The sequence below is a fragment of the Vulpes lagopus genome, chromosome 1, assembly GCF_018345385.1.
Source record: "Vulpes lagopus strain Blue_001 chromosome 1, ASM1834538v1, whole genome shotgun sequence".
Classification (NCBI taxonomy): Eukaryota; Metazoa; Chordata; class Mammalia; order Carnivora; family Canidae; genus Vulpes; species Vulpes lagopus.
The window spans coordinates 48,238,222-48,265,107 of NC_054824.1; the positions used below are offsets into that span (position 1 = coordinate 48,238,222).

Consider the following 26,886-nt stretch of genomic DNA (forward strand, 5'->3'; position numbering starts at 1 on the left):
CCCAGGTTAGGTGTTTTCAGCAATTTTTTTCATATAAGTTTTCTCCCTTTTTCTCTGTCTCTCCTTAAGTGACCCCTATGATGTAAATGTTCACTTGGTATTATCTAAGTGATTCCTTAACTTATCCTCATTTTTTAAAAAAATCTTTTTTTCTTTTTACTATCAGTTTAAGTGCTTTCCAGTACCCTGTCTTCCAGATTGCTAGGTTCCTTGTGCATCTGCTAACCTATTGATTCCTTCTAGTGTATTTTTCATTTCATTTATTGTATTCTTCAACTCTGATTGGCTCTGTTTTAGATTTTCTATCTCTTTGTGAAAGTTGTTTTTCTACCTAATGAGCATATTTATGATCATTAAATTCTTTATGAGGTGTATTGCTAATCTTTCATTTAGTTTTCTGAGCTTTTGCCTTACCCTTTTTGAGGAGAAGCATATACCTCTGTCCCTTTTGGTTGACTTTTTGTTTCTATGAATTAGAACAGCTACTTCTCCTAAACTTGAAGGAATGGTCTTATGTATGGTCATCCCATGTGTAGATTGTGTGTTTGGTGATATGGGCTGGGTGGTTGGAGCTGTGGCTGGCATGGGCTGGGAATCTGAGGCACTTTGTGTTGGGCTATCCTGGTGGGATGGCTGAAACTGAAGTGTCCTGAGCAGTTCTGGGCTCTCTGCTCATAGGGTACCCTGATATGACAGCTTGAAGCTGAAGTGGGTGTAAACCAGGGAGTGCTGGGCTGCTCTGTGCCAGGAGTGCTCTGGGAAGTGAAGTGGGTGCAAGCTGGCATGTTCTGGCTCTCAGCACAGGGGGTGCCCTGTTGGGGCAACTAAAGTGAAGACTGCTGTGCATTGGGGTATCCTTGGGGCACTTCACACAGTGGATGCCCTGGTGTGGAGGCTGGAGCTGAAGTAGGCTACTGACCAGGGGTTTCCAGAGTGCTTTAACAGGAGGTGTTCTGGCTGGGTGGCTGGAGCTGAAGCACGTGTCAGCCAGGAGGTCCCACAGTGTTCTGCTCTAGGGATGCTCCAGCAAGCTGCCTGGAGCTCAAGTGATTTGGACCTGCAGTATTCTGGTGTTTTGCACCTGTGTCACCTTGCTGCAATGGCTGGAGCTTTAGTGAGCGCCAACCAGGATTGTCCTGGTGTGCACCATGCTGGGGCCTCCTGGCTGGGATAGGTTGGGTTGGGTCGGTGTGGGCTAAAGGCCTGGGGCTCAATGAGGGAGTAGGCTGGCTAGGATGCCCAGACCTGTTCCCATCTGCACTACCAAGATGGATGGGGCACATGAACTACGGTGCTCATCAGCCCTTCTATCCCAGAGTTCCAGCAGTTCCCTTGGTGCTTGGGAAGGTTCTGATGCTAGTCTCTTTACATTATAGTGCCTCTTTTAATTTGTGGTTTTTTTCTTGTGCCCTAAAATGTTGAGAGCTGGTGTGTGCTAGGAGCCTGGGGCTCACTGAAATGGCAGGCCAACTACAGTATCCAGAGGCTCTACTACCATCTTCACTATCAAAGAAGGGGAGCATGAACCATGATGCTCACCAGCCTGTCTGATTTAACAAGAATTCCAGCATTTCCCCCAGTTTGGCAGAGTTCTAGGGCTGGATCTTTTATATACTAGCTGCTCTTTTAAACTAGCTTCTTTCCTGTGCCCCAGGGCAGATGAAATCTGCTCCTGGTCCTTCAGAACTATCGCTACCCACTACAGTTTGCATCAAGGATGGGGTTCCCTTGTTACTGTGTCTCTCTTATTCTCTACATGATCTAACTTTTGTTGTACAGAAGCTATTAAGTCAGCCCTCAGTGCTTCAGGAGGAATTGGCTTTATACATAGAGATTTGGTGTGTCCATGGAGGAGATGATTTAAGGGTCATACTATATCACTATCTTAGATCAGAACTTACTCTTACCAGGTAAACTGCTTATCTCCATTTAGTTCTTTTTCTGATTTTGTGTGTTTTTCTTTTTGGAGCATATTCCTCTGTCTCATTTTGTTTGGCTTTTTCCATTGCTATGAATTAGGTGAACTACCACCCATCTTGAGTCTTGAAGGAGTGGCCTTGTGTAGTGGCCATGTATAGACTACATGTTTGTGGCTTTGGTTGGCTGGCTAGAGCTGGGGTGGTACAGGCCTGGGGTCCTGAAGCACTTTGTGCCAGGGCTGCCCTGGCCCAGACAGCTGGAGGTGGAGTGGGTATGGCCAGGGAGTGCTGGGGTGCTCTAGACTGGTGCCACCTTAGCAGGATGGCTAGACCTAGGGCAGGTGTGGGGTAGGGCTTTATCCATATTGGGGCTATCCTGGTGGGACGGCTGAAGCTGAAGCCAGCCCTGACTAGGGGTGACCTGGCATGCTTTTGCACCTGGGCCACCTTGGCAAGGTAGTTGACATATAGTGGGCACAGCCCAGGGATGTCCTGATATGTACCACACTGGGGCAGCTTTGGTGGGATGGCTGGAGCTGGGGTATGCTAGAGGCCCAAGGCTCACTGAGGCAACAGGTTGGCTGGAGTGCCAGGATGCTGCTGCTGTCTACACTATCAAGATAGAGGGGAATCAAACAATGCTGTTCAACAGCACCGCTGATTCTGGAGACAATTTCCAGCAGTTCCCATACTGCTTGGCAGATGCTCTAGGGCTAATGATGTATTGCCTTCACTTATAGTCTAAAGTCATTTTTTGTTGTTGTTATTGTGCCCCAGGATGGGTGAACCTGCACCCCAGGTCTTCAGTGCTCTCCCTTCTTACTGCAGTTTGTAGCACTGGGAGTGGAGTTCCCATCATTCCTGTGTCTTCAACTCTTCTACACAACTCTGCGTGGCCCCTTTATACATTGTGCAGAAGCTATAATCAGCCTTCTGTTCTTCAGGAAGAACTTCTGTATGTGTAGGTGTAGACTGGGTGTGTCCTGGGTAAGAGGAGAATTCGGGGTCTTCCTATGCCACCATCTTGGACACCTCCTCTCAACATAGGACTCCTACAATTACAGACACACTAATACACATTTTATTTATTAACAAAAATGGTCCAAAAAAGGACTGGGCAAAAAATAGTGAAAAGGGTAAAAATAAGTTGTTTTTAGTTCTATTGTCTCTAGGGGAGGGTAACCAGTCTAGAAAGCTGTTTTATCGCCAAAAACAAGTATTAGATTTCAAGAGAAATTTTTCCTTTTCCCTTCTGTCAAAGCAAAATACAGTGTCGGTCTTTGTTTTTACCTATAAGCCTGCTTTTCAGCAGATGAATTGGGGAGGGGTAGAGGGAAGAGACAGAGGTTAAAAAAGAAACAGGCAAAATCTTGAAAGAAATGAAAGCTAGTGACAAAAAAGGTTCCTAAGGGCTCAAGAATCATTCACTGAAGTAATCCTCTAGTCCTTCCATATCCATTTCCAGAGAGGAATTTAGATAGGCCAGAGCAGATGATGCATCCTTGGTTTTCTGGACACTTGGTTTGGGTTGAGGAGTTTCTGGTTGGATGGATTCCTTCCTGATGTCTTTACTACCATTTAGAATCCGTTGGCTCTCAAAAAAGAATTGATTAGGATGGTTCAAAGAAAAGCCACAATCATCCACCTATGTAAGAAAGCAAATGTATTATCATATTAGTATATAGCAAAGGTATAAATAAAGGTGCTTCATAAACTAATCTAGACCTGGCTAAAAAACTATTTAGTGCCTGGAACATGGATCCAGGTAGTTCCCAGTCATAACTCTCAATCCACTACTTAGGTGATTTCCTTCAGAAAGTGCTTCACCTACTACCTAAACATTAATGTCTCTTACATTTGTATTTCCAGCCTGAACCTCTGCACCAAGTTCCAATTCCCTATCCAGCTCTACTTCATCTCTACCTCTACTCAACATCTCAAAGGGCTAAGCATAATACCTGCCATACTGTCTGTCAATAAACACTTGTCAAAAAAAAAAAAAAAAGGAGGGTGTAATTCTTAAACATTCCAGAACCATAGGGAGTGGATATAAACAGACAATATTTTGTTACTGGTCCCTGATACCATTCATATTTTAGAGTATATTTATAAGTCTGGCATATCTAATCTCATATAAACACTGAAAAAGCAACCTAATACAATTTCTTCATTCCAATCTTAGGCTTTCCCTGCTCTTACTTTTTTATAGAAAATCTTTTTCTTTTGGTAATTTTCAATGGGGCTTAATGCAAACATGACCAGGTTCATTGTTTTGTTATTTCTTTTTTTTTTTTAAGATTTTATTTATTTATTCATAGAGACAGAGAGAGAGAGAGAGAGAGAGAGAGAGAGAGAGAGGCAGAGACACAGGCAGAGGGAGAAGCAGGCTCCACGCAGGGAGCCGGATGTGGGACTTGATCCCAGGTCTCCAGGACCACGCCCTGGACTGAAGGCGGTGCTAAACCACTGAGCCATTCAGGCTGCTCTGTTTTGTTATTTCTTTTGTCAAATACTATCACTATACTTAAAATTAAATTTCAAATTACCCATTACCTTATGCCTTTAATATTCAATGATGCTTTGTAATGCTATTAATGCTTCTTATTTTGAAGATTTAACAAGTATGACTTTTCTTCCTAACTTTGATTCCAAAATTTAATGGCGAAGAAAAATATATTCCTTAATATTAGCAAGCACTTATTGAATGCCTACTATGTGCCAGACACTGTCCTAAATGGCATAAACACATGCCATACTCATTCATACACAGGAATATATTCAATTAACTTCCATAAGAGCCCTATGAACACAGATTATCAATATTCTTCCAGTTAGAGAAAGGTTAAGTCAACTTGTCCAAGACCACACATTGGTAGGGGAGATAGGATATGAATTAGCAGAATTCATGCTACGAACCAGTATACTCTGCTGTCATGTCCTTGTGCCAAGGTCAGTAATTTCATAACACATGTGTTCCTTAAAATGTATAAACTTTTACTAACTCTTGGGGTGTGACATAAGAGCAAGATAGCTCTGGAAGTACGAACCTCCTACACCAGTCACTTTCTTTCCACTTAACCAATGAGTCAGATGAAGTTGATCAAATGTCAAATCTCTGCCCTCCCTGCCTTCTACAGTTGAAGCTGACAACAAAAAAACTTTACTTCTTTGTCGTTTTTTTTTGTTTGTTTTTTGTTTTTGGTTAGGGGATATTTCACTTCAAATTTTTTACAAACTGAGAAGCCCTTACACTTTTTCTATTCATATGTCTTATATTTACCAACCTTTTTACGTCTCACTCTTTGTACTGAAGTGACTTGCATACAGTAGGTATCTAAATATTTGTTGAGTGGAGCCCGGAACTAACCAGTGTGTATCAGTCACATATTAACTGAAGACTTACTGTGTATAAGGCTACATTATGAGCCAGTAGTTTTTCAACACACAAGAATGTATTTGCCTAAAACCAAATATAAATAAATTTCCAGCCTAATAAGTCATACACTTAAAAACTTCTATCAAGAACAAAGTGATACATGGGGCACCTAGGTGGCTCAGTGATTAAGCATCTGCTTTTGGCTCAGGTCATGACCTGAGGGTCCTGGGATCAAGCCCTGCATCAGGATCCCTGCTCTGCAAGGAAGATACTTCTCCCTCTCCCTGGCACCCCACTGCTTGTGCTCTGTCTCTGTCAAATAAATAAACAAAATATTTTGAAGAGTAAAGTGGTAAGGGTCATAGATAGAGGCTTATTAGCTCCACATGAGAGAGAAATTCTGGTTGGGTTGATCAAGGAAGGCTTTGTAAGGGAAGTGCTATATGAGTTGAATTTGGGAAGATAGAGGGAGTACAAAGCTGGGATAATGAGGTCAAGGTTAATATAAGCAGCAGAACCACATGAGCAAAGAAGGAATTCTCCTGTAAAGCAAGTAGATCAGATGGCCTGGTGGTAAAGGCATATAAAAGGGAATGAAGGAAATGAAGTTGGAAAGACAGGCTGGGGCCAGACCTCAGAGAGCCTTGAAAACCAGAGTTAAGTAGTTTAGACCTAATTTTGTAGGCATCAGGGAGTCACTAAAAATCCTTAAGAGGGCAGGTGATGTGACTAAAGCAATGTATAATCTTATGGTAGATTAAAATGGGTTAGCAGGGGTTTAAAAGAATTGCTGTCATGGCTCAGAATTAACTCTCTTAACAAGGGAACCAATAAACAAACAAGGTGTTTTCTGTAATACCTACCTGAACACTCTAGGATTCTGATTTTCTTTAGTCAGTTGTTGAAAGTAACTTCAGTGTATAGCAGGTTGATAGCATACAGACTAGTTCATTTTAAGAGTTATTACTCAGATCACTAAGAACACATTTTTATCTGCTACTTTGCTGCTTAATTTTAAAATGTTTCCTGAATGTTTTGTGATAAATCTATAATTTTTATTAACAATAGAGTCATTTGTGAACTTTATTATATTCGATTTTTCACCCAATTCATTAAAAAGTGGGAGATCCAATATAAAGTTTGCATTTTACAAAATGTTTCATGAAAAGTTTATTGTGTAACACATTTCAATCAGAAGGCTTTATGTTTTATAAATAAAGAACATTAGAGATTGGAAAGACCTTGAAGATCCTTTAAGTTGAACCTCCTACATGTACAAACTAGGAAACAAAGCCTAAGGAGATTACATGGTTTATGCAAAATCATAGAACTAGTTACTGGTTTTGTCTGACTTAAAGGACATCTGACTAGGTCATTTATTTAGTTGCTCTGAAATCTGTTTTAGGAGGTTTTATGCAAAGTCAAATAAACTTACAGTCATATCATAATATTTCTGGAGTTAAACTTGGCTATAAAGATTATAAAAAACACAGTGATATTATTTCATGTAAAAAGAATCTAGCACTTTGTGGTTTAATTATACATTGGGGATTTTCTACACCTTGTTTCAACTTGTCAAAATTCTCAGTACATCTATCATCACAGAAGAGGATTCTCTGGATTGAAATGAATTATTAGACTTCAACTTGGACAAAATGAAATATGATCATCTTTCTAAGCCTCAGTTTCTTGGTCAATGAAATGGAGGTAATAATAGTAATATCTGCTACGTCATAAGGCTGCCACAGGGTAAACCAAGGAAATAGGAGTGTAAAAAGAGAATTGTTGGTTCTATAAACTCTGAAATAATTGCTTTGCAAAGACTCAAGAAAGGCAAGTCACTTTAAAAAAAAAAAAGGTGAATTCCCCAAAGGAAAGGGACAAAGAGTATATTGTTTTCTATGTGTCATTAGCTTCCTCTCCCACTTTAAAGAAGCCTGAACTGGAAATTGGTGATGGTGTATTGTCAGTAGAGTTTATTTAAAAAACAAGTTGAGGGACACTGGAGTGGTTCAGTGGTTGTGCATCTGCTTTTTGCTCAGGGTGTGATCTGGGGGTCTCCGGCATCAAGTCCCACATAGGGCTCCCTGCAGGCAGCCTGCTTCTTCCTCTGTCTCTCATGAATAAATAAACAAGATCTTAAATTAATTAATTAAAAAAAGGTTAAATTCTAATCCTGAGACTCTACTCAAATAAGAGACCTTGCCTACATCAAAAGATGAATTAAAGACTTTTAAAATGTTTTACCTTATACTATATTGTTTAAAAAATGTACATATTTTTATTCCATTTTAATTAATGCTCTTATTAACCAACTAAAACAGTGATAGCAGCCTTGAAATCAGGGCATGTATCATGTTTTTATGTGATGTTTGGCTTTTCCCGCTGCTCTCTTGGGTCTGCAATTATACTTTCTTAACTCATTTTGCTAATAAACTCATTTTACTGAACTTATGATCTAATTAAATTGCTTGGTAGCATGAAAATTAGGAAGAGTTTCCTTCTGTATACTGCATTGTATTTTCTTTTAAGAGAGGTTCTTTGTCTTTGGAATGTTTTCTTTCCCTTTTATTTCTGGCTGAAGGAAGCTGCCATTTAGTTACCTTTCATCTTGTTCAGAAAAATTAACTTTGGTTTAGGCTCCTCCCTGCACTGCCCCCCCAAACCCTAACAGAATGAAAACAGATTTTACTTCAAAATCAAATTAGAAGAAAGAATAGAGAATACAAGTTATCCCCATTGAAATCCCTTACTTTCACTTATTTCTGCTTAAAAGTCAGCAGCTATTTCCTTTACTCTTTATTTTTAAAAAAGATAGGAACCTGGGCAGCTCGGGTGGCTCAGTGGTTTAGTGCCGCCTTCAGCCCTGGGCCTGATCCTGGAGACCTGGGATTGAGTCCCACATTGGGCTCCCTGCATGGAGCCTGCTTCTCCCTCTGCCTGTGTCTCTCTGCCCCTCTCTCTCTCTCTCATGAATAAATAAATAAAATCTTGTTGTTGTTTTTTTTAAAGATAGGAACATTCTAGATATGGAAACACTGAGAATTTTTTGTTTCTTTCCTTGCTGTTTTTCTTAATTGGTTGGTATTGGTGATGTTTTCCTTTGTGGTTGATGATTTTTTTTATTAGTTTTGTACACTGTTCACTATTGAGAGATGGAATTCTATGATGCATTTTCATGCTGCTGTATTAGCTTACAAGTCCCGAAGTACTATAAAGAAGATGAAATAAGACCAGTGTAGCTGGGAGTCCAGGAGAAGGAAATGAAGTGGAGAGGCCTTTATAAGGCTACATTGCAGATTTTGGATTTCATCTTTAGAGCAACTGGGAAACCCTTTAAATAAAGGTTTGTTTTTGTTGTCTTTCTTTAAAACACTTTGTTGAAGTAATCATATTCCTATTTTAAAGATAATTCTAGCAGCTATGTGGAGAGGAAATAACTGGAATGGTACACATGTTGTAGACACTGGGAAATTAGTTAGGAAGCTATTGTAGTGATTCAAGTAAGACACAATCATGGTTTCTAGCCCAGCAGCCTAACTGATACCCATAATAATGACCCTGAGTATTATAAAAAAGCTGAATTGTATTTGGTATATCCTGTTCAAGATTGCAGGAAAATGTGATAGAATTTAGCAAGGTTTCTGTAAAGATTTATATGGTAAGAAAAAAAATATGCTCAGCTATTTGGAAAATAAGTATCAAAAATGACCCAGTGCCTAAGGAGATCTATTTCTAAAGAAAGGATTTTCAATTAAAATTCAGAGATTAATCTACACAAGGCCTAGTTTCATTTACACAGGGAGTAAACCACAAGAAAAAAAATACACTACAATATAAAACATTGCTCCCTAAAAACACTGAAGAGAAGAAAACGGATTTCAAGCAGGCCAGATTTTGACATCTAACTAAATCTCAAACGTTTGTTTGGAATCAACATGTTTTGCACACAATGACCTTCACAGAAACATAGGTCCATATTTCTGCCACAGCAAAAGTAGATTTTGAAGGAATGGAAGCAATATTGTTTTACCTATGGGATGTTTGGGCTTTAATCAAGAGGTTTTGCAATGACAGCTTATAATGAGGCAGCTGGTATTACCAAAAAAGCCATATGGAACTATCACAGTGCTGCTGTAAATGGTATCAATTAACCAGTTTATTTTCAAAACTTTCATCAAAATGAGTTTGATCACAGAGTCCTCAGGAAAATAAACATAGCTTTAAAAAAAATTATTAACAGGGGCAGGCAGGATGGAAGAAAACTGACAATAAAAATGGATCTTATTTTGAAATTAAATGAGAAATACTAATAGATGTTCACAAGTAAAAATCTATAATGAGATATCTAGTGAATTCAAACAGCCTTTTTATTCCATTAATTTTTATGTGGCTTAAGTTATATGTGGGAGGATTTAGACAAATGTATTTTCAATATCTTCATTCATCTAAGATAAGTTTTAAAATTGGCCATAGTAGTAATACTCCTATAAGAACAAGATACTACAAAAGCGGATCTGAGAACTAAAAATATTTTCTTGCTTTTGGTGATTATGTCACAAACTCAATATTTATTTATTTATTTATTTATTTATTTATTTATTTATTTAATAACCTTTTTTTAAGATTTTATTTATTTATTCATGAGCAACACAGAGAGAAAGACAGAGAGAGAGGCAGAGACACAGGCATAGGGAGAAGCAGGCTCCATGCAGGGAGCCCGGCGTGGGACTCGATCCCGTGTCTCCAGGATCATGCCCCGGGCTGCAGGCGGCACCAAACTGCTACGCCACTAGGGCTGCCCAAACTCAATATTTAAATCTAATTTTCACAACTTATTTAAAAACAAGGAAAGAAGTTGAATAATAGACCTCAGTCTGTGGAAGTTCTGAGGTCTCTAATTTAAAGGGTCCACAAATAATTAAGGACACATATGAAATTAAATCTCTCAAGCTATGCAGGCAAATTAAGGAATATGGTCTTTAAGGAAAAAAGTCATGCAAAACTGGTGCTAAAAATACCAAATGAGGGCAGCTCAGGTGGCTCAGTGGTTTAGCGCTGCTGCCTTCAGCCCAGGGTGTGATCCTGGAAACCCGGGATCAAGTCCCATGGCGGGCTCCCTGCATGGGGCCTGCTTCCCCCTCTGCCTATGTCTCTGCCTCTCTTTCTCTCTGTGTCTCTCATGAATAAATAAATAAAATCTTAAAAAAACAATAAACAAAAAACCAAATGAATAGGGCTTATCTGGTGAGATTTCTATACTCATAAAACTGAGAATTTGTGCTTGTCTCCTATTTTATTGATGTTTATTTAGTCCTTTAGATTTTGTGAAAACAGTTTTTAGGTTTTTAAATAATGGTAATATTTTCAACAGTTAGGCGTAATAGAAAGAAGATGAGACCCACAGCAGACCGGGGGTTCTAGCTCCAGATCTCCCATTTGCCAGCTGTGGTACTTTGGGCAAATCATACAGAATTGGATTTTTTTTAACATAAAGTATGTGGCTTTGGATTTTTTTTTTAACATAAAGTATGGTGGCTGGATCATGAATGTAGACAGGAAAATGCTAGTGACCTCAACAGTTATTATTACAAATACAGTATCAGATTCTGTAAGTCCATAGTCACAGTTAGGCTCGTAAGCTTTAATGCGTTACTTGGCAGTCTGGTTCAAATACAAGTCCATCCCTTATAAGCAATATGACCTTACACAGGTTGTTCAGCCTCTCTAAACTTTATTCGTTAAAAAAAAAAAAAAAAAAGTTGTAGTATTATAGTGTGGATCAAAAGAGCTAATGTGGGGATGCCTGGGTGGCCCAGTGGTTGGGCGCTTTGCCTTCGGCTCGGGTCATGATCCCGGGATCCAGGATTGATACCCTGCGAGGAGCCAGCTTCTCCCTCTGCCTGTATCTCTACCTCTCTCTCTGTTTGTGTCTCTCACAAAAAAATAAATAAATCTTAAAAACAAAACAAAACCCAAAAAACAAAACAAAAAAAACCAACCTAATGTTGCCAAAGTACTTAGTGGTGTGCTAGGTATGTGTGAAGGGTTCTACAGATGTTAGCTGACAATACTATATTAATTACTGGTAATATTATAGGGTATATTTTTTCTATGATATATTTTATAATGTAAGAAATACCACTAATATATAACCAAATTAGAAAAATTATTTCATGAAAACTAGAAAAGATAAAAATGATTCTAAAACAGCACAGAATGGTAGCTGAACATCTTTTTTGGGGAGGGTCATGGATGGATCCCTTGGCAACCTAGTAACAGACTCCAAAAAAAAAAAAAAAAAAGCACAGATATATTTGCAGATAAAAATGTTTCAAGAAGTGCATGGACTTTCATGTCTATTCTTAGATGTCTGTCCTAGGTTAGGAAGCCATGATCAGGACCAGTGGTTACAAACAAGGGGGTAGAGGGGCTGAATTGCACCTGCAGACATGTTCTGTCAATGTGAATGCACCTAACGAATGTGATTTCATTAGCATACCATAATTCCTTCCATACTCTCGTATTAATCTCAGCCACCTATACTTTTTTGGGTTAGCTGCCCTGACCTCTGTAGGCCTCTGAGTTTGTGACCCTTGCTCTACACCTTTCAGAAGCTACTAGTAGGACTTATACAGGCATACCTTGTTTTATTGCATTTCCCAGATACTTTTTACAAATTGGAGGTTTGTGGCATCTCTGCAGTTGAAGAAGTCTATAGGCACCATTTTTCTAATAGTATTTGCTCACTTCATGTCTCTGTGTCACATTCTGGTAATTCTCACAATATTTCAAACTTTATTATTATTTTTTCTTATGGAGACCTTTGATGTTACTACTGTAATTGTGCTGGAAACCATGCCCATACAAGATGCCAAACTTAATTGATAACCAATGTTGTATGTGCTCTAACTCCTCCAATGACTGGCCATTCCCCCATCTTTCTCCCTTTCTTCTGGTCTCCCTATTCCCTGAGCTACAAGAATACTGAAATTAGGCCAATTAACCCCAGAACAGCCTCTAAGTGTTCAAGTGAAAGGAAGAGCTGCACATCTGTCACTTTAAATCAAAGCTCAAAATGATCAATCTTAGTGAGGAAGGCATGTTGAAAGCTGAGAGAGGCCAAAAGCTAGGCCTCTTTTGCCAAACATTCAAGTTGTGAATGCAAAGGAAAAGTTCCTGAAGGAAATGAAAACTGCTGTGCCGGCGAACACGTGAATAAAAAAGCAAAACAGCCTGATTGCTGCTGATATGAGAAAGTTTTCCTGGTCTCGACAAAAGATCACACCAGCTACAATACTCCCTTAAGCCAAAGCTAATCCAGAACAAAGCCCTAACTCTTCAATTCTATGAAGGCTGAGACAGGTAAGGAAGCTACAGAAGAATAGTTTGAAGCTAACACAGGCTGTTTCATGAGGTTTGAGGAAAGAAGCTGTATACATAACATTGGAAATGAAAGATGAAGTAGCAGGTGAATGATGTAGAAGCTGCAGCAAGTTATCTAGAAGATCTAGCCTAGAGAATTCCTAAAGGTGCTACATTAAACAAATTTTCAGTGTGGATGAGGATGAAAGAGCCTTATCGTGGAAGAAGATGCCACCTAGGACTTTCACAGCTAGAAAGGAAAAGTCAATGCCTGCCTTCAAAGCTTTCAAGGACAGGCTGACTTTTTTTAGGGGCTAATGCAGTGGGTAGCTTTATGTTGAAGCCAATGCTGACCATTTTGAAAATCCTTGGAATAATCCTTGAGAATTATGCTAAATCTACTTTGCTTATCCTCTGTAAATGGAACAAAGCTTGGATGACAGCACGTATATTTACAACATGGTTGACTGAATGTTCTTTTTTTTTTTTTTTTTGACTGAATGTTCTAAGCCCACTATTGACACCTACAACTCAGGAAAAAAAAATTCCTTTCAAAATATTACTGCTCACTGGGGGAACCTTGCTGGCTCAGCTGGTAGAGCATGCGACTCTTGACCTAGATAGGGGTCATGAGTTCAAGCCCCTGTTGGGCACAGATTACTTAAAAATAAAACAAAACGAACAATATATAATTATATATATATATATATAATTATATATATATAATATAATAGGGCTGACTCCAATTTTGAAAGAACTTCTACCATGGGCAAAATACTGTCAAACATGATATATATATATATATATAAACTGCTCACTGACAAGGTACCTGGCCACCCAAGAGCTCTGATGGAGATGTACAACAAGATTAATGTTATTTTCATGTCTGCTAACACAACATCCATTCTGCAGCCCACAGATCAAGGAGTCATATTGACTTTCAGGTTTTACTATTTAAGAAATACATTCTGTAATGCTATAGCTGCCATACACGGTGATTCTTCTGATGGATCTGTGCAAAGTAAATTAGAAACCTTCTGGAAAGGATTCACCATCCTAGATCCCACTAACAACACCCGTGATTTGTGAGAAGAGGTAAAAGTACCAACATTAACAGGTTGGGCGGTTGGGAGAAGATAACCTAAGGGGTTAAGGACTTCAGTGGAGGAAGTAAATGCAGATGTAGAAATAACAACAGAACTAGAATTAGAAGTGGACCCTGGGAGCACCTGGGTGGCTCAGTGGTTGAGCATCTGCCTCGGGCTCAGGGTGTGATCCCAGGACCCGCAGGGAGCCTGCTTCTCCCTCTGCCTATGTCTCTGCCTTTCTCTCTGCCTCTCTCATGAGTAAATAAATAAAATCTTTAAAAAAAAAAAAGTGGAGCCTGAGATGTGCCTGAGTTGCTACAAGTTCATGATAAAACTTGAACAAATGAGGAGCTGCTTCTTATGGACAAGCAGAGAGAGCAGCTTGAGATGGAATATACTCTTGGTGAAGACGCTGTGAAGATTGTTGAAATGACAACAAAGAATTTAGAACTTAGTTGAGGAAGGAGCAGCAGGGTTTGAGAGGGCTGACTCCAATTTTGAAAGAACTTCTACCATGGGCAAAATACTGTCAAACATGATTGCATGCTATAGAGAAATCATGCATGAAAGAGTCAGTCGATGTGGCAAACATCTTATTTTTAAAAATTGGTGTGGCTTCCCCAACCTTCAGCAATTCACCACCCCACCCTGATCAGTCCACAGCCATCAACATGGAGGGAGGACCCTCCACCAGCAAAAAGACTGATTTCCTGAAAGCTCAGATGAGCTATAAAGTATTTTTAAATTAAGGTACGTACATTTGCTAGACATACGCTACTGCACACCTAACAGACTACGGTGTAATGGAAATGTGACTGTTACATGCCCTGGGGAACCAAAAAATGCATTCCACTCATGTTATTGTTATGGTCTAGAACCGAACCATTGTATCTTCACGGTATGGCTGTACTACAGAAGCATGCTGAAAGAGGCTCACAAGATAAAAACCAGACATATTTCCCGGATTCCCTTGCAATTAGTGGTCCTACATGTAACAGGTTCTGCAGTAAATATGAGATTTGAGAAGTAAGAGTAACACAGAAGTGGTGGCCACAAGTAAAACAATCAGATTTTCTACAAGGAAGAAAGCAAAAGCCTCTGGTTTTTCTAGGCACCTGGGGCAAGTAATCTGGATCTATTCCAAGAGTTGGCTAATTAAGGCCTAAATCTGGCCCACTATCTGTCTTTGTAAATAAAGTTCTACTGGAACACAGCCATGCTTGCTCATTTTTATACCATCTATGGCTGCTTTTGGCTACAAAAGCAGAGAAGAGCAGTTTTGACAGAGACCATATGGACAATAAAGTCTAAAATTTTTACAATCTGGCACTTTCCCGAAAAAGTTTACTGACCCTTGGTCTCATCTCTAGATGTGAAGTGGTGGGTGGCAGCTATAGTAAAGTAAGGTTTTCTCATTGTGTAGCTTCTCCTAGTTATAATGTTTCTGGTTTGGTAGCATCCTAGTTTAATTCGCTGGCCCTTCTATAAATTTTATAAGGTACCTAATACCATGTAATAAATCCCTTTCTGGTGAAAATAGCTGGAGTATTTTCTATTGCTGCAACCAAAATCCCTGAATGAAACACAGAGTAACAAAAAAAACAAAGAATTAGGCCATAAAGTTTAAAAATGTACTTACATTATGTATCATCTCGAAGTACTTCTGACAGGCTACTTGGTAATGTGTCCCTTTTACTAAATCCAAAATCTAAAATGAATGGGAAAAAGAGAAAGCAAAATTAGAAACTAAGTTTCTCTAAACCACTGTAGCTCATGGTTATTGGCCTTTGCATAATCTTTATTCTAGACAGGAAGTACACTAAATCATGGAACATGTTGTACTTCTGCAGCCTGGACACTGTGTGATAATTTTGACATTATACGGTAGCTGTTTAGGTCAGCATTAAACCACAGATGACAAGAGATAGTAAGTGATCTTTCTGACCTACCAACTATGAATTTCAATAACTTTACCTTGACAACAAGATGAAAATAGATCCCAGTATTATGACTTTGACAGTTATTGTCAGAACATCATATTGCAACATCTCTTCCAAAATTATAGATATAAATCTAGTAATCTAAATGGTGCATAAAGCAATCAAGTATACTATTTTGATTATTTTTATTTTCCATATTACCAATTTATACAGATACAGCCTAAAGTACAGCTGTGTACCCATCAGGAAAATTTAATGTAAGCCCTTTGGATGAGTATCTTTGGAGAGGGAATGCTTTTACCTTTAATCAGATTTGTTCTTTTTTTGAAATGAAGTTATTTCTAGTAAAGCTCAGCAGAATATGAGAGTGAATAGTCTATTCTGGACACCTATTAGGAACATCATCCTATCTTTTGTAAATACAATTTGCTTTCCAATTCTACTTCATGTAATCTCTTCAGAGCGGTACAAACTTCTGTTCTTATCAGCCAAGTGCAATGCCAGCTGAAATTTGTAAAGTTTCATCACCCCCCACCTACCAAATAAATAAAATGTATATTTGGCCTGCTTATCAAACACAGTAAAATGCTGGAATTAAGAGATAGCCTAAAATGAAGGGAAACAGAATTCTAGGGAAATGTTCATTTCTATCCCTTTTTAAAGGGCTGACCTTCCTGCGACAACAAGAAATGTACATGAAGTCTCAAATTCTTGCTATCCTCATTATTGAATATACCTTACATCTTTTGACAGATACACAAAATTATTACAGTTATAGAGTGAGCATCGTACAATCCTGACAAGAATGTGCTTAAAAGAACAGCTTTTCTCTGATTGTCTTATAGATTACATTTCTCAATTTCGGCTCACTTTTTATTAAATCCTACATGAAAGGCCTATGTAAATGCCAATCAATCACAGCACCCAGGATCCTGCCTATTTGACCTGTCCATTGTTCTTGAATTATTAGATAGGAATGAAAAATAAATCAATTTAAAATAAATGGCTACAAATTTTTTTAAAATGAAGAAAGCCACAAAGTTTTCAAAGTAATTCTAATACTCCAAGCTCATATTCTCCAAAGCCTTTACACAGATATTCAAATTGTGTTGAGATGAACTTGCAATGGGTTATTGGCAAACAGCAGTGATACCATGAAGGACTATCTGTGAATTGCAATTTTTAAGAAAAGACTTCAAACTCTAGTTAAGTTTAAATGATACCACAAATTACCTGAGGAGAAAATGAATTCACAGAAATAAACAAAAAGCTCAATTGTGTGGTATATAATAAAGCTCTTTAATGTAAAAACAAAACAATGAATCCAACATCATATTCTCTGTATATACATATTCTTGATATATATATATATGTATATATTTAAATATAGATGAACTTAAATACATATATTTAAACATGTTCCTTGCAAAGTAAACATAACATTGTATACATATATTCTAATCTATATGTTTGGGAAACATGCTATAATGTTAATACTTATAAGAAACATTTAAAAAATGTTGGGGTGACTGGCTAACTCCATTAGTAAAGTGTGCAACTCTTGATCATGAGTTCAAGCCCCATATTGGGCATGGAGCCTACTTTCAAACAATAAACACAAATTAAAAAATAAAAATAAAAAATATCTAGTTGGGCGACATACACATATGTAAAAAGTTACTAAGGAAAACTGACATATAAGCCACAGAATGTAAGAAAATCTTGGGTATTGTGAAATTTCAAGTTCCATCAAAATTAAATTTAGATTAATCACAGATCAATACCTCCTGCTCCCAGAGAAGGGTCTTCCTTAACCAAAATCATTTAATTTTCCTTTTCCCTTTTGCTTTATCTTTCTAGAATGAGGTTTTATTTGGAAATTTCTTGCAAATCTAGAAATAAATCATTCAACCATCATCCATCTTTAAATAATTTTGCTGATAATGTTACAGCATACTTGAGGTAAATGAAAGTTTCTGAGCATATGTAATGGTATAATGGGGGGAAAAGACAATAGAGTGCTTTTCATTAGCTGGAGAAGCTATTCAAAGACAGACATATTTAGGCCTACAAAGAGGATCTAGGGAAAGAAGAAGAAAATCAAGTAATGGAAATATAGGGACAATAAATGAATAGAAAAAAATCCAAGAGAAAGACTACTTTGAGGAGATTAGGTATTACTGGCAGGTATTATCCTCATTTCAGAGAGGAAGAAATAGATCCTCTTAAAATAGGGGTGTCTATCTAATGAGTGCCATTTACTGTGAGAAGAATTTAAAAATCCTATGCAATTTATTATTTTGTTTTCCCTAAGAGGACTATGTGAAACATAACTCAAAAACTTCAATAGCTAATAAACATCTGTACTTGAATTTAACATTATAATTGAGATCATAGAGATAAAGGAAGAGAAAAAAAAAAGGAAGAAAGAGCAGGATCTTGTGGACCAATAGATGAAGTCTGGCTTTTTTCTCTGAGTAAAATGCAGAGCTACTACAATGTTCTTAGCATGGGAGTAACATGACCTAATATTCTGTCTACTATGCTGGGAACAGACTAGAGTAGGGATGCAAACAGGGAGTTCATTACAAGAATCCAGCAAATGAATGATGTTGGCTTAGGACAGGGTGATAAGAGTAGTGGTTAGAAGTGGTTGCATTCCCCACTTATTGGCTGTAACTGTTTTTGAAAAACAGCTGTTCTACACAAAAATGCTCAACCAAAACCTATTCCCTGATGTTTTAGAGTAGTTCACGACCTGTCACTCAACCCCTCTCCTCTCCAACTGATTTCCTAAATAAATCTAAGTAGTTTAAAATCTCAGTAAAATGCAATATGTAACAAACTATCATGTAAAATAAATGCAGAATACTAAAAATACCACTTACTAGTCACTAAACAATATGCTTCTTACACAATAGCCTGTGAGTAGGACATGTAAACTGTCTCAAAGGTTCAGCAACACCTTAGATGCACACCTCCTCCTCGGACTTCAAAATATTCAGCAAGTGATTCTGATGTTGCATCATTTATATATGAAGTACAACTCAGGACTTTTCCTGCACCTAGTTTTCCTTAACTTTTCTGATATAAACTTCACTAGCAAATGCTATACTAAGATAGTATATAGGTATGTTGAGGATGGTACTGGTATAATTTGTTGATGGGTTGGATGACTCCAAGACAGGAAATACAAAGCTAAAAATCAAGAGAAAGAAAACTGAGGGATCAGCAATACACCCAAAATCAGTTTGTGAAATAGAAGCAAAAATAGAAACTTGGCAAAGAAACACCAAAATCCAAGGACAGATGCCTGAGGTAGACCATGGAAAAGAATTAGGGGTCAGGAGGTATGGTCTCACAATGTTTTACATATCCTTGGAAAGACTGCTTTTCTGAAGGTGGACCACTTGTGTGTTAATGGACAGATGCTGAAAATGCTCACTGCTAAGTCACTAAGGCTAGACAGGGATGGTTAAGCACTGATGGTTGACATGCAAGAGGATTGTGATTACTGAGCCATTCTTGTTCTTTGAAATTCAGGGTCTTAGCAATGGTTGGGTTCATTTAGAATTTATATTTTGTGTGTAGTCATAATTCAAGTAATCCTTTTTTTTTTTTTTTAGAAGTGCTAAGTTTTAACAGAAGAGCACATGTCCCAGGCTATTGGACCTATATACTTGACTTGTAGCCCGAGAAAGATTTAGGGTTTAAAACCAAAAGTGGTGTGCTTTTCTCTGAAACTAAAATTTTTCTTTGATGCTTTCAAGAATGAAGAAATATTGGCTGTGGCAATATTTTATAATGTGTCAATTTTGAACTTATATACCTAACTTTGTTCTTGTTTATTTGTTAAAGATATGCTTTTGGGAAGCACCTGGGTGGCTCAGTGGTTGAGTGCCTGCCTTCAGCTGAGGTTATGATCCTGGGGTCTTGGGATCGAGTCCCACATCAGGCTCCCTACAGGGAGTGTGCTTCTCCCTCTGCCTGTGTCTCTGCCTCTCTGTGTCTCTCATGAATAAATAAATAAATAAAAATCATTTAAAAAATGCTTTTGGGAGGGAGAGGCACATGGGGAGCTAGTTCATAATGTACTTGTTTACATATATGTTTTTTTGTGTTGGAATATTTAAAAGACATTAAATTTTTTTTTAAAGATTGTATTTATTTGAGAGAAGGAGAGAAAAGAGAGAGAGAGAGAGAGAGAGGGACAAGCAGATTCTACACTGAGCACAGAGCCTGATACAGGGCTTGATCCCATGACCCTGAGATCATGACCTGAGCCAAAATCAAGAGTTAGGTGCTCAACTGACTGAGCCACCCAGGCACCCTGACAGTCAAATTTTTTAAAGAAAATAAAATTCTGTAGAGAAGCTAGAATGAACATGTAGTTAGGCAACAGTACTTATTGACAGTGTTTGTTTTGCCAGATAGATTCTCAAGATCAAACCTCCATCCTCCTAAACTGGCCTCTCTGCTCACAAGCTCCACAAGGCTGGAGTTCAGCAGACACAGGCTGGCCAAGGTCAGAAATAAAACAGGTGACGGAAACTCATCAAGAGGAAAAAATGTAAGGAGGAGACAAAAAGAAACAGACAGGAAAATGAAAGGACCAGGTAGAAGAAAAATGTAGAAAGCCAAAGGGATGAGGTTAAATGAAACGGGAGTCCACAGCTTACTATTTTACATGGCCTATAAACATCAAAGTATAACCTACAGCTCACAAAAGGTGTTTCGTATTCCATTCTGGAAGAAAGAAGCACACCACAATTTCCTCTAATATATACCAAAATAAGTGTCAATTCTGATGCCTAGGTTAGAAGTTCTTCTAACTCTGCTTTAGAAAAATATGATTGTTCAAATTGTTTGGTTATATCAAAAAAGGCTTATTTGAAAACAAAAATTTAAAGAAAAAAATTTCTACAAGATTTAAGACTATTGCTCAAATAGTAATTTTAATTTGACTTTTAAAAAATTTTAATGCCAATATTTCCAGACCAAAGTATAAAATGTCAAGCATAACAATCCATTTATTGTTCTATTCTAGTTCATTAGTAATCAAAAGGCTAAGAAAAAATTAGGAGGCATAGTGATATCAAACTACTATATTTTGGTAACTAATATTCTTTAACTTTGCTCTCTGTATTTTTAATTATTTTTTTACTGGCTGATTGAAGTCCACCAATGAAGAATATTAGATCTTCTTCTTCTTCTTTTTTTTTTTTAAACAGTGCACTTTGTCATCTTTACAAGAAAACATCTGTATTTGCTAACTTTGGTTAAAGCATTAATAACACTTCATTTACTACTTTATTATCCTCAAAACAAATAACTGTTTTGGTTTTGAATGCTAATAAAGTAGCTAACCAAGATACCCCTGCAGTTGGAGGAAGAGGAGCAAATTGTTGATATTTTTCTTATCTGACTGGCAATATAGCTAGTTGACAAATATATGATACACAAAATACAGATGGGAAATCTATATTTACACACACACACACACACACACACACACCACTGGATAGAAATATAGATAACATTTTATAACTTTGAGCCACACTTCCTTCTCTCTTCCTAATGCTCTCTACTATTCCCTGCCATCTGCAGCTTCCTCTGTGCCTCTAGCTTCAGTGCCTGCCAACAAGGTCCAGATGATTCTCTGGCAGCAGAATGGAGCCACCTGCCTGTCCTTGGCTTCAGCAAGTGGGGTGCTGTATAGCTAGGTGTGCTGCACTCACCAATTAGACAGGCAGTTAATCTGTCTCTAATTCAAGGTCATATTCTGTCTTATTTAAAAGTGATAATGAGCTTGTTTCTTCCTTAAAACCTCAACCTTTCACAAGCAGACTGGCTGATATTTTTCCACTTCATTTCTAACCGTCCTTTATTTCAAAGGTGAAAGAAAATGTGGCAGAGATGCAGAGTCTGGAACACTTTTGAACATATTACTTTGCTCCTGTTTCTCACACACTCAGCATAGCTTAGCCAGCCACCACCTTACAACTCTGCTGTGACCTTCATTTATTGGCAGATCAGGGGCAAGTTTCCCTCTCTTGAAGATGTACTTTCATTCGTTTAAAACATTACATGCCAAGAAGTTTTCTGACTCATTCTTCATTTTCTATAAACATAGTTATCTGACTGAATCGATTCTACCTCCAAATGTCTCTAAAAACATACTTTTTCTTCCCCATTGTTCAGGTCCTAATCGCTCTCTTTTTTACTGTAAAGCTTCATGACTTATTCTTTCTTCACTCAAGACAGCTTTCAAACTGCCACCACAGTAACTTTTCTGAAATCAAATCTAATTCTGACACTGCTGGCTCCTACCCGAAAATGGGTAACAAACTTCATCATCATCCAAAAGGCCTTGTTCATCAGGCCCCAAGTCTCCCTCTCTGGGACTCTTTCCTGCCTTGCCCTGCCTGGCCACTGGGCTCCTTACACTCTGGTCCAGGTTCTCCCACACTGTATCATTTGGAATTTTAGCTCTGAAAATCCTAGTGACTCAGAGAGTTTTCTCATCTAATGCATTTTTTTGGTTTAGTTCAATCCAGAATTATCTAGGTTTCTTTTACAGCAGGATTTATCAGGGTGATGTTTCTCAAACTTTTGTCTCCAGAACGTGTTTCTATACTTCTCCCAGGACTAGAGTTCCCCAAAACACACCCTGACAACCTTGTCTACACACACCTCCTCTAAGTCTTATCCTATTTCCTCGTCTAGTTTCTTTTCACCACACCTAATTTGTTCACGGTCTGTCTCCCCATCTAGAATATTAGCTCCATAAAGGCAGAGGCCTTGTGGCTTACATAGCAACTGGAATACAGTCATCATCTTGTTTTTTGTTGATGTTGAATGAATGCTGTTCCTTTTGCCTCATAAGCCTTGCTTCCCTCTCCTGGGGAAACTCCTACTCAACTTTCAAACACAATCCAAAGATCACTTCCTGCAGGAAGCATTCCCAGAGATCACACCTCTTCCTCAGCAGTTCTTAGCCCTCTGATTCTACAGCTAGCACTTTTTTTTTCTTTTTTTACAGCTAGCACTTTAAGTGTATTTTTATTAAAGCACTTATCATACTTTATTATATACTGAATTATGCCTTTTGGCTCCACTAGACTAAAAGCTCTTAAACAGTTTCTTAATCATTCTATTTCCAGATTTGAACATATTGAAAACTCAGTGATATGTCTAGTGCTCAGTAAATGTTTATTGAAAAAAGAAATCCTTCCTCACCAAAACAACTTACTTTTATTTAAATCAGTCTTAGAGCACTTTTACTACAACCTTTTCAATTAATTGCTTTTCACTTCTTTCTTTCTTTTTTGAGGGGGCAGTGAGGGGAGTGTAGTACCATAGGAAAAAAAATTACTGATTTAGTTTCCACAAGGCATTAAGAAAGCTTGAGACGTTTCTCTAGTCACATCTGAAGACTTTTTGGAGGAGAGAATGAAAATAATCTATCACATTAACTTGAATCCAAATGGAGAAATCTGCCATTGCTATATATAGTTCTACACATGCAGGCAAACACTAACATATGCAAACACAGAGCAGCCTCTGCCAACACCTTCCAGACAAGCTTTCAGACCATGCACTGATTTGAGTCATTCATCCAGCCCACATTCATTAAGCTCCTATAATGAACTCTAGGCATGATGGTCAGGGGCTGGTTTTATTCAGATGAAAGATACCATTTCTGCCTTCAGGAAAGATAAAGCCTCAATGAGGGGAGGACAGACAAGAAGACAAACAGGATGTTACAGGGGAAGGGGAGGAAAAGTGCTCAAAGCTTTCAGGGGATGACTCAATTGAGCCAAACTGTAATAAATGAGTAAAAATAATCAAGATAAAGAAAGGGGTAGGATAAACCAGATACCGGAAATAACATGCAAAGGAAGCACAGAAACTTGACAGCAAGGTGTTTGAGGATGGCCAGAAATTAAACTATATTAGAAAGATTACTTTGGCATAGTGTGAAGGACTCTTAGGGGGAAGAAGGATGGAAAATAGGGCATCATAGGTTATGGAAGACAGGGAGAAGAAAGAAAATAGATTTAAGAACACTCAAACCAGGAAAGAATCCTGAATATTTTCCTGATTTCTGGCTTGAACTTTTAGTGTTTCATCCACGCTCCCTGGAGACTGTATGGTAGACTCAGTGGTATGCTGTTCACATTCCCTCCTCCTCAGAACAAACACATTTCTCCAGGGTCAGAGTGTTGACGACTGATAGCTTGCAGCAGAAGTCCCCTCACTTGAAGAAAGCCATTTTGTTCCAGGTGCTGCTGTTCCTTTCTGGAGAGCAGCCTGATCCAATGACTGGTTGATGCAGTGGTATAAAGGCCAAGAGCCCTTGCTCCAACTAGAGACAACTCTATGAGGTCATTCTGGCTTCTGAGTTCCCTGAAAGATCAGTTAAAGACAAACTTTTCTTTCTGCCCAATCTTGCCTTCTTCACTCCCTGACAGATATTGATCCTGAGAGTCCTCCCCAATGAAAACCCTGCACATACAAATCACCACAGTGAACCAAATCTGTAACATAGTCCAATTATTTTTTGCCTGTTAGTTTTTGCAGGGAGAGGGATGGAAAAAAGCGTGAATAATGATCGTGACAATAAGCTAGTATCTATCAGATATTGTTCTAGTTATTTTACTTATCAGCTCTCTAAATCTCTTCATGTACATATGCAAATACATTAGAAAAAAGGATGCTGATAGCTTTTTTTTAGATCTTTGAGAAGCCTTAGAGAATCTGATTAAAATGTGAACCTCCTCAGTTGGAAAATGTACTATGCCACAATTCATAAATCCTGAAATATTCTCACAAATCAGCCAACTACTAAATAGAAGTGAGGCTTTCTGGAAGGTGTATGACACTCAAATTTGATAATCATATTATATTTCTTCCTATCATGTTTTTTTCCACAATATAAAAATGCTAATATTGAACATTTCTCTTTGTCTTTTAACTTACTATATTTGAATAAAAGTTTGAATCATTAATTACAGGTACCAAAAAAAGCATTCTTGAGAAGCTATTTAAACTGCCACCTAAAATACTGAATTCCTTAGTTCAGTTTAATGCCAACATTTGGATTAAAGAATTTAAGCTTTAAAGGAATATCAACTAAGTGAGCTTGGAATTAAGGTGAGGAAGGAAAAGAGAAGAAAGAGGAAAAGGAAGAAGGGAGAAGTGAGAACACATACGTAAAATCTGCTTAGCAGACTGGAGAAAAGTACTGCTAAACATTCAATCCTGTAATTTGCTTACCCATTAAAACTGTGCTTGTGTTGTGCCTAATATAATTGCAAACCAGTTCAGAATCTCTATGTCCTATGATCTTTATGGAAATGATGAAAAATATTTATACTAATTTAGTATAGTAACTTTCAAATATCGTGCTTGTAAAAAATGTATTATATCAGCTGTTAAAATAGAAATAGAAAATAAATCTGTCACTTAAAGGTTTTTTTCAAGGACTAGAGGATGAAGAGAGAAATACATGTAAATTTGCATATATGCAAGAACTTACAAACACACAAACATATTTATGCATATATACATATATGGATATACATACATATATATGTATATATACATTTAGAAACAGAAACCAACATGAACTACATTGTCAACTGGTGGAAAACAATACCAAACAGTTTGAAATGGCTTAAAGCTAAAATTGACTAAGAATCTGTAACACTTCCCCCCTTTCCATTAAGGAAAGGGGGGAAGGCTCTGAGTGAACATTCTATAAAACTGATCATGAAATAGAATTAAGCTAGGAGAACAGTTATATCTATAGAGAGACTGGATTTTTTTCATATGTTTTTTCATTGGAGTTCGATTTGCCAACATCTAGTATAACACACAGTGCTCATCCCGTCAAGTGCCCCCCTCAATGCCCATCACCCTAGTCACCCCATCCCCCCACCGACCTCCCCTTCCACTACCCCTTGTTCATTCCAGAGTTAGGAGTCTCTCATGTTCTGTCACCTGTTCTGATATTTCCCACTCATTTGAGAGACTAGATTTTATTACAAGAATCATAAGTGACCATATCAAATGCTACTGAATGAAATACCTCTATAGATATAATTGCTCACATCGCAAATGAAATAATTAAAGAAAAAGAAATAATATATAAACAGTATTATATTTATTTTTAAGAAAAACTATGTTTTATATTTTAATAAAAGTAAACTTCAGTAGGTTTTGTTAACAATGGCAAATTATTTGACTTTAAAGTGATTTTTCTTTGAAACGCTTGAACAAAATTAATCTTCAAAAGACCATTTATTTTCAATCTATAGGAAGAATATACACAGAAATACATTTAGATATTCAGTGATTTTTATGATAAAGCCAAAAATATAACTACATCCTCCTGACACCATGTCTAATGCTCAACTTCCAAATTTTTCCTTAATGCAGTTGTAAGATTTACCAAGAACAATGTATGCATTTCAAACTACAAAAAAGCAAAGCTAAGTGCAGCAACATAAGTACTGTTCTCATAAATCAGAAGAGATGTTCCTAGAGATGAAATAGAGGAGCTACTCTTAAAAGCAGTTACTGTTTATAAAGTAATGGACAGACTGAATACTATATTGACAAGTACTCCTTACCTAAGAAAATCATAGGAGTTTTAGGTAGTTCAGATTTATGTGAACACTGAGTAAGCAGTCATTGAGGTTTATCTTTGCTATAAAATCTTCTTGACATAGTGTTACTTCTGTCTCTTAAACTGTCCATTTTGAAAGATTTCTTCATTAAAAGGCATTTGCCAGTTTTAGATTTAATATGGTCACTAACTTCTTGAGAACTCTTGTACTAGGAAAAAGAAAGGTTAACCAATCTCTCAAAAAGTAAAAAAAAAAAAAAAAAAAAAAAAACCCACAACCAAAAAAAAAACCACACACATTTGTACATACGTCATTATTTTAATATCATTATTAAGTTTCTTGAAAGCGCCAATTAGATTTACTTTTAAAATAATTAGGGGGATCCCTGGGTGGCTCAGCGGTTTTGTGCCTGCCTTTGGCCCAGGCGCGATCCTGGAGTCCCGGGATCGGGTCCCACGTTGGGCTCCTGGCATGGAGCCTGCTTCTCCCTCTGCCTGTGTCTCTGCCTCTCTCTCTCTCTCTCTCTATCATAAATAAATAAAAAATAAAATAATAAAATAAAAT

General features: G+C 37.6%; 1 protein-coding gene across 1 annotated transcript in view; it reads right to left on the reverse strand.

The window, feature by feature from the left end:
• Positions 1 to 2,977: 2,977 nt before the first annotated feature.
• PRIM2 (DNA primase subunit 2) overlaps positions 2,978 to 26,886 on the reverse strand; it is a 308,059-nt gene continuing 284,150 nt past the window's right edge. The window contains exons 13-14 of the mRNA XM_041722454.1: positions 15,388 to 15,456; positions 2,978 to 3,564 (exon numbers count right to left, since the gene is read on the reverse strand). Of these exons, the coding sequence (XP_041578388.1) occupies positions 3,340 to 3,564; positions 15,388 to 15,456 (294 nt within the window). The 3' untranslated portion in view covers positions 2,978 to 3,339. The remainder of the gene's footprint in view (positions 3,565 to 15,387; positions 15,457 to 26,886) is intronic.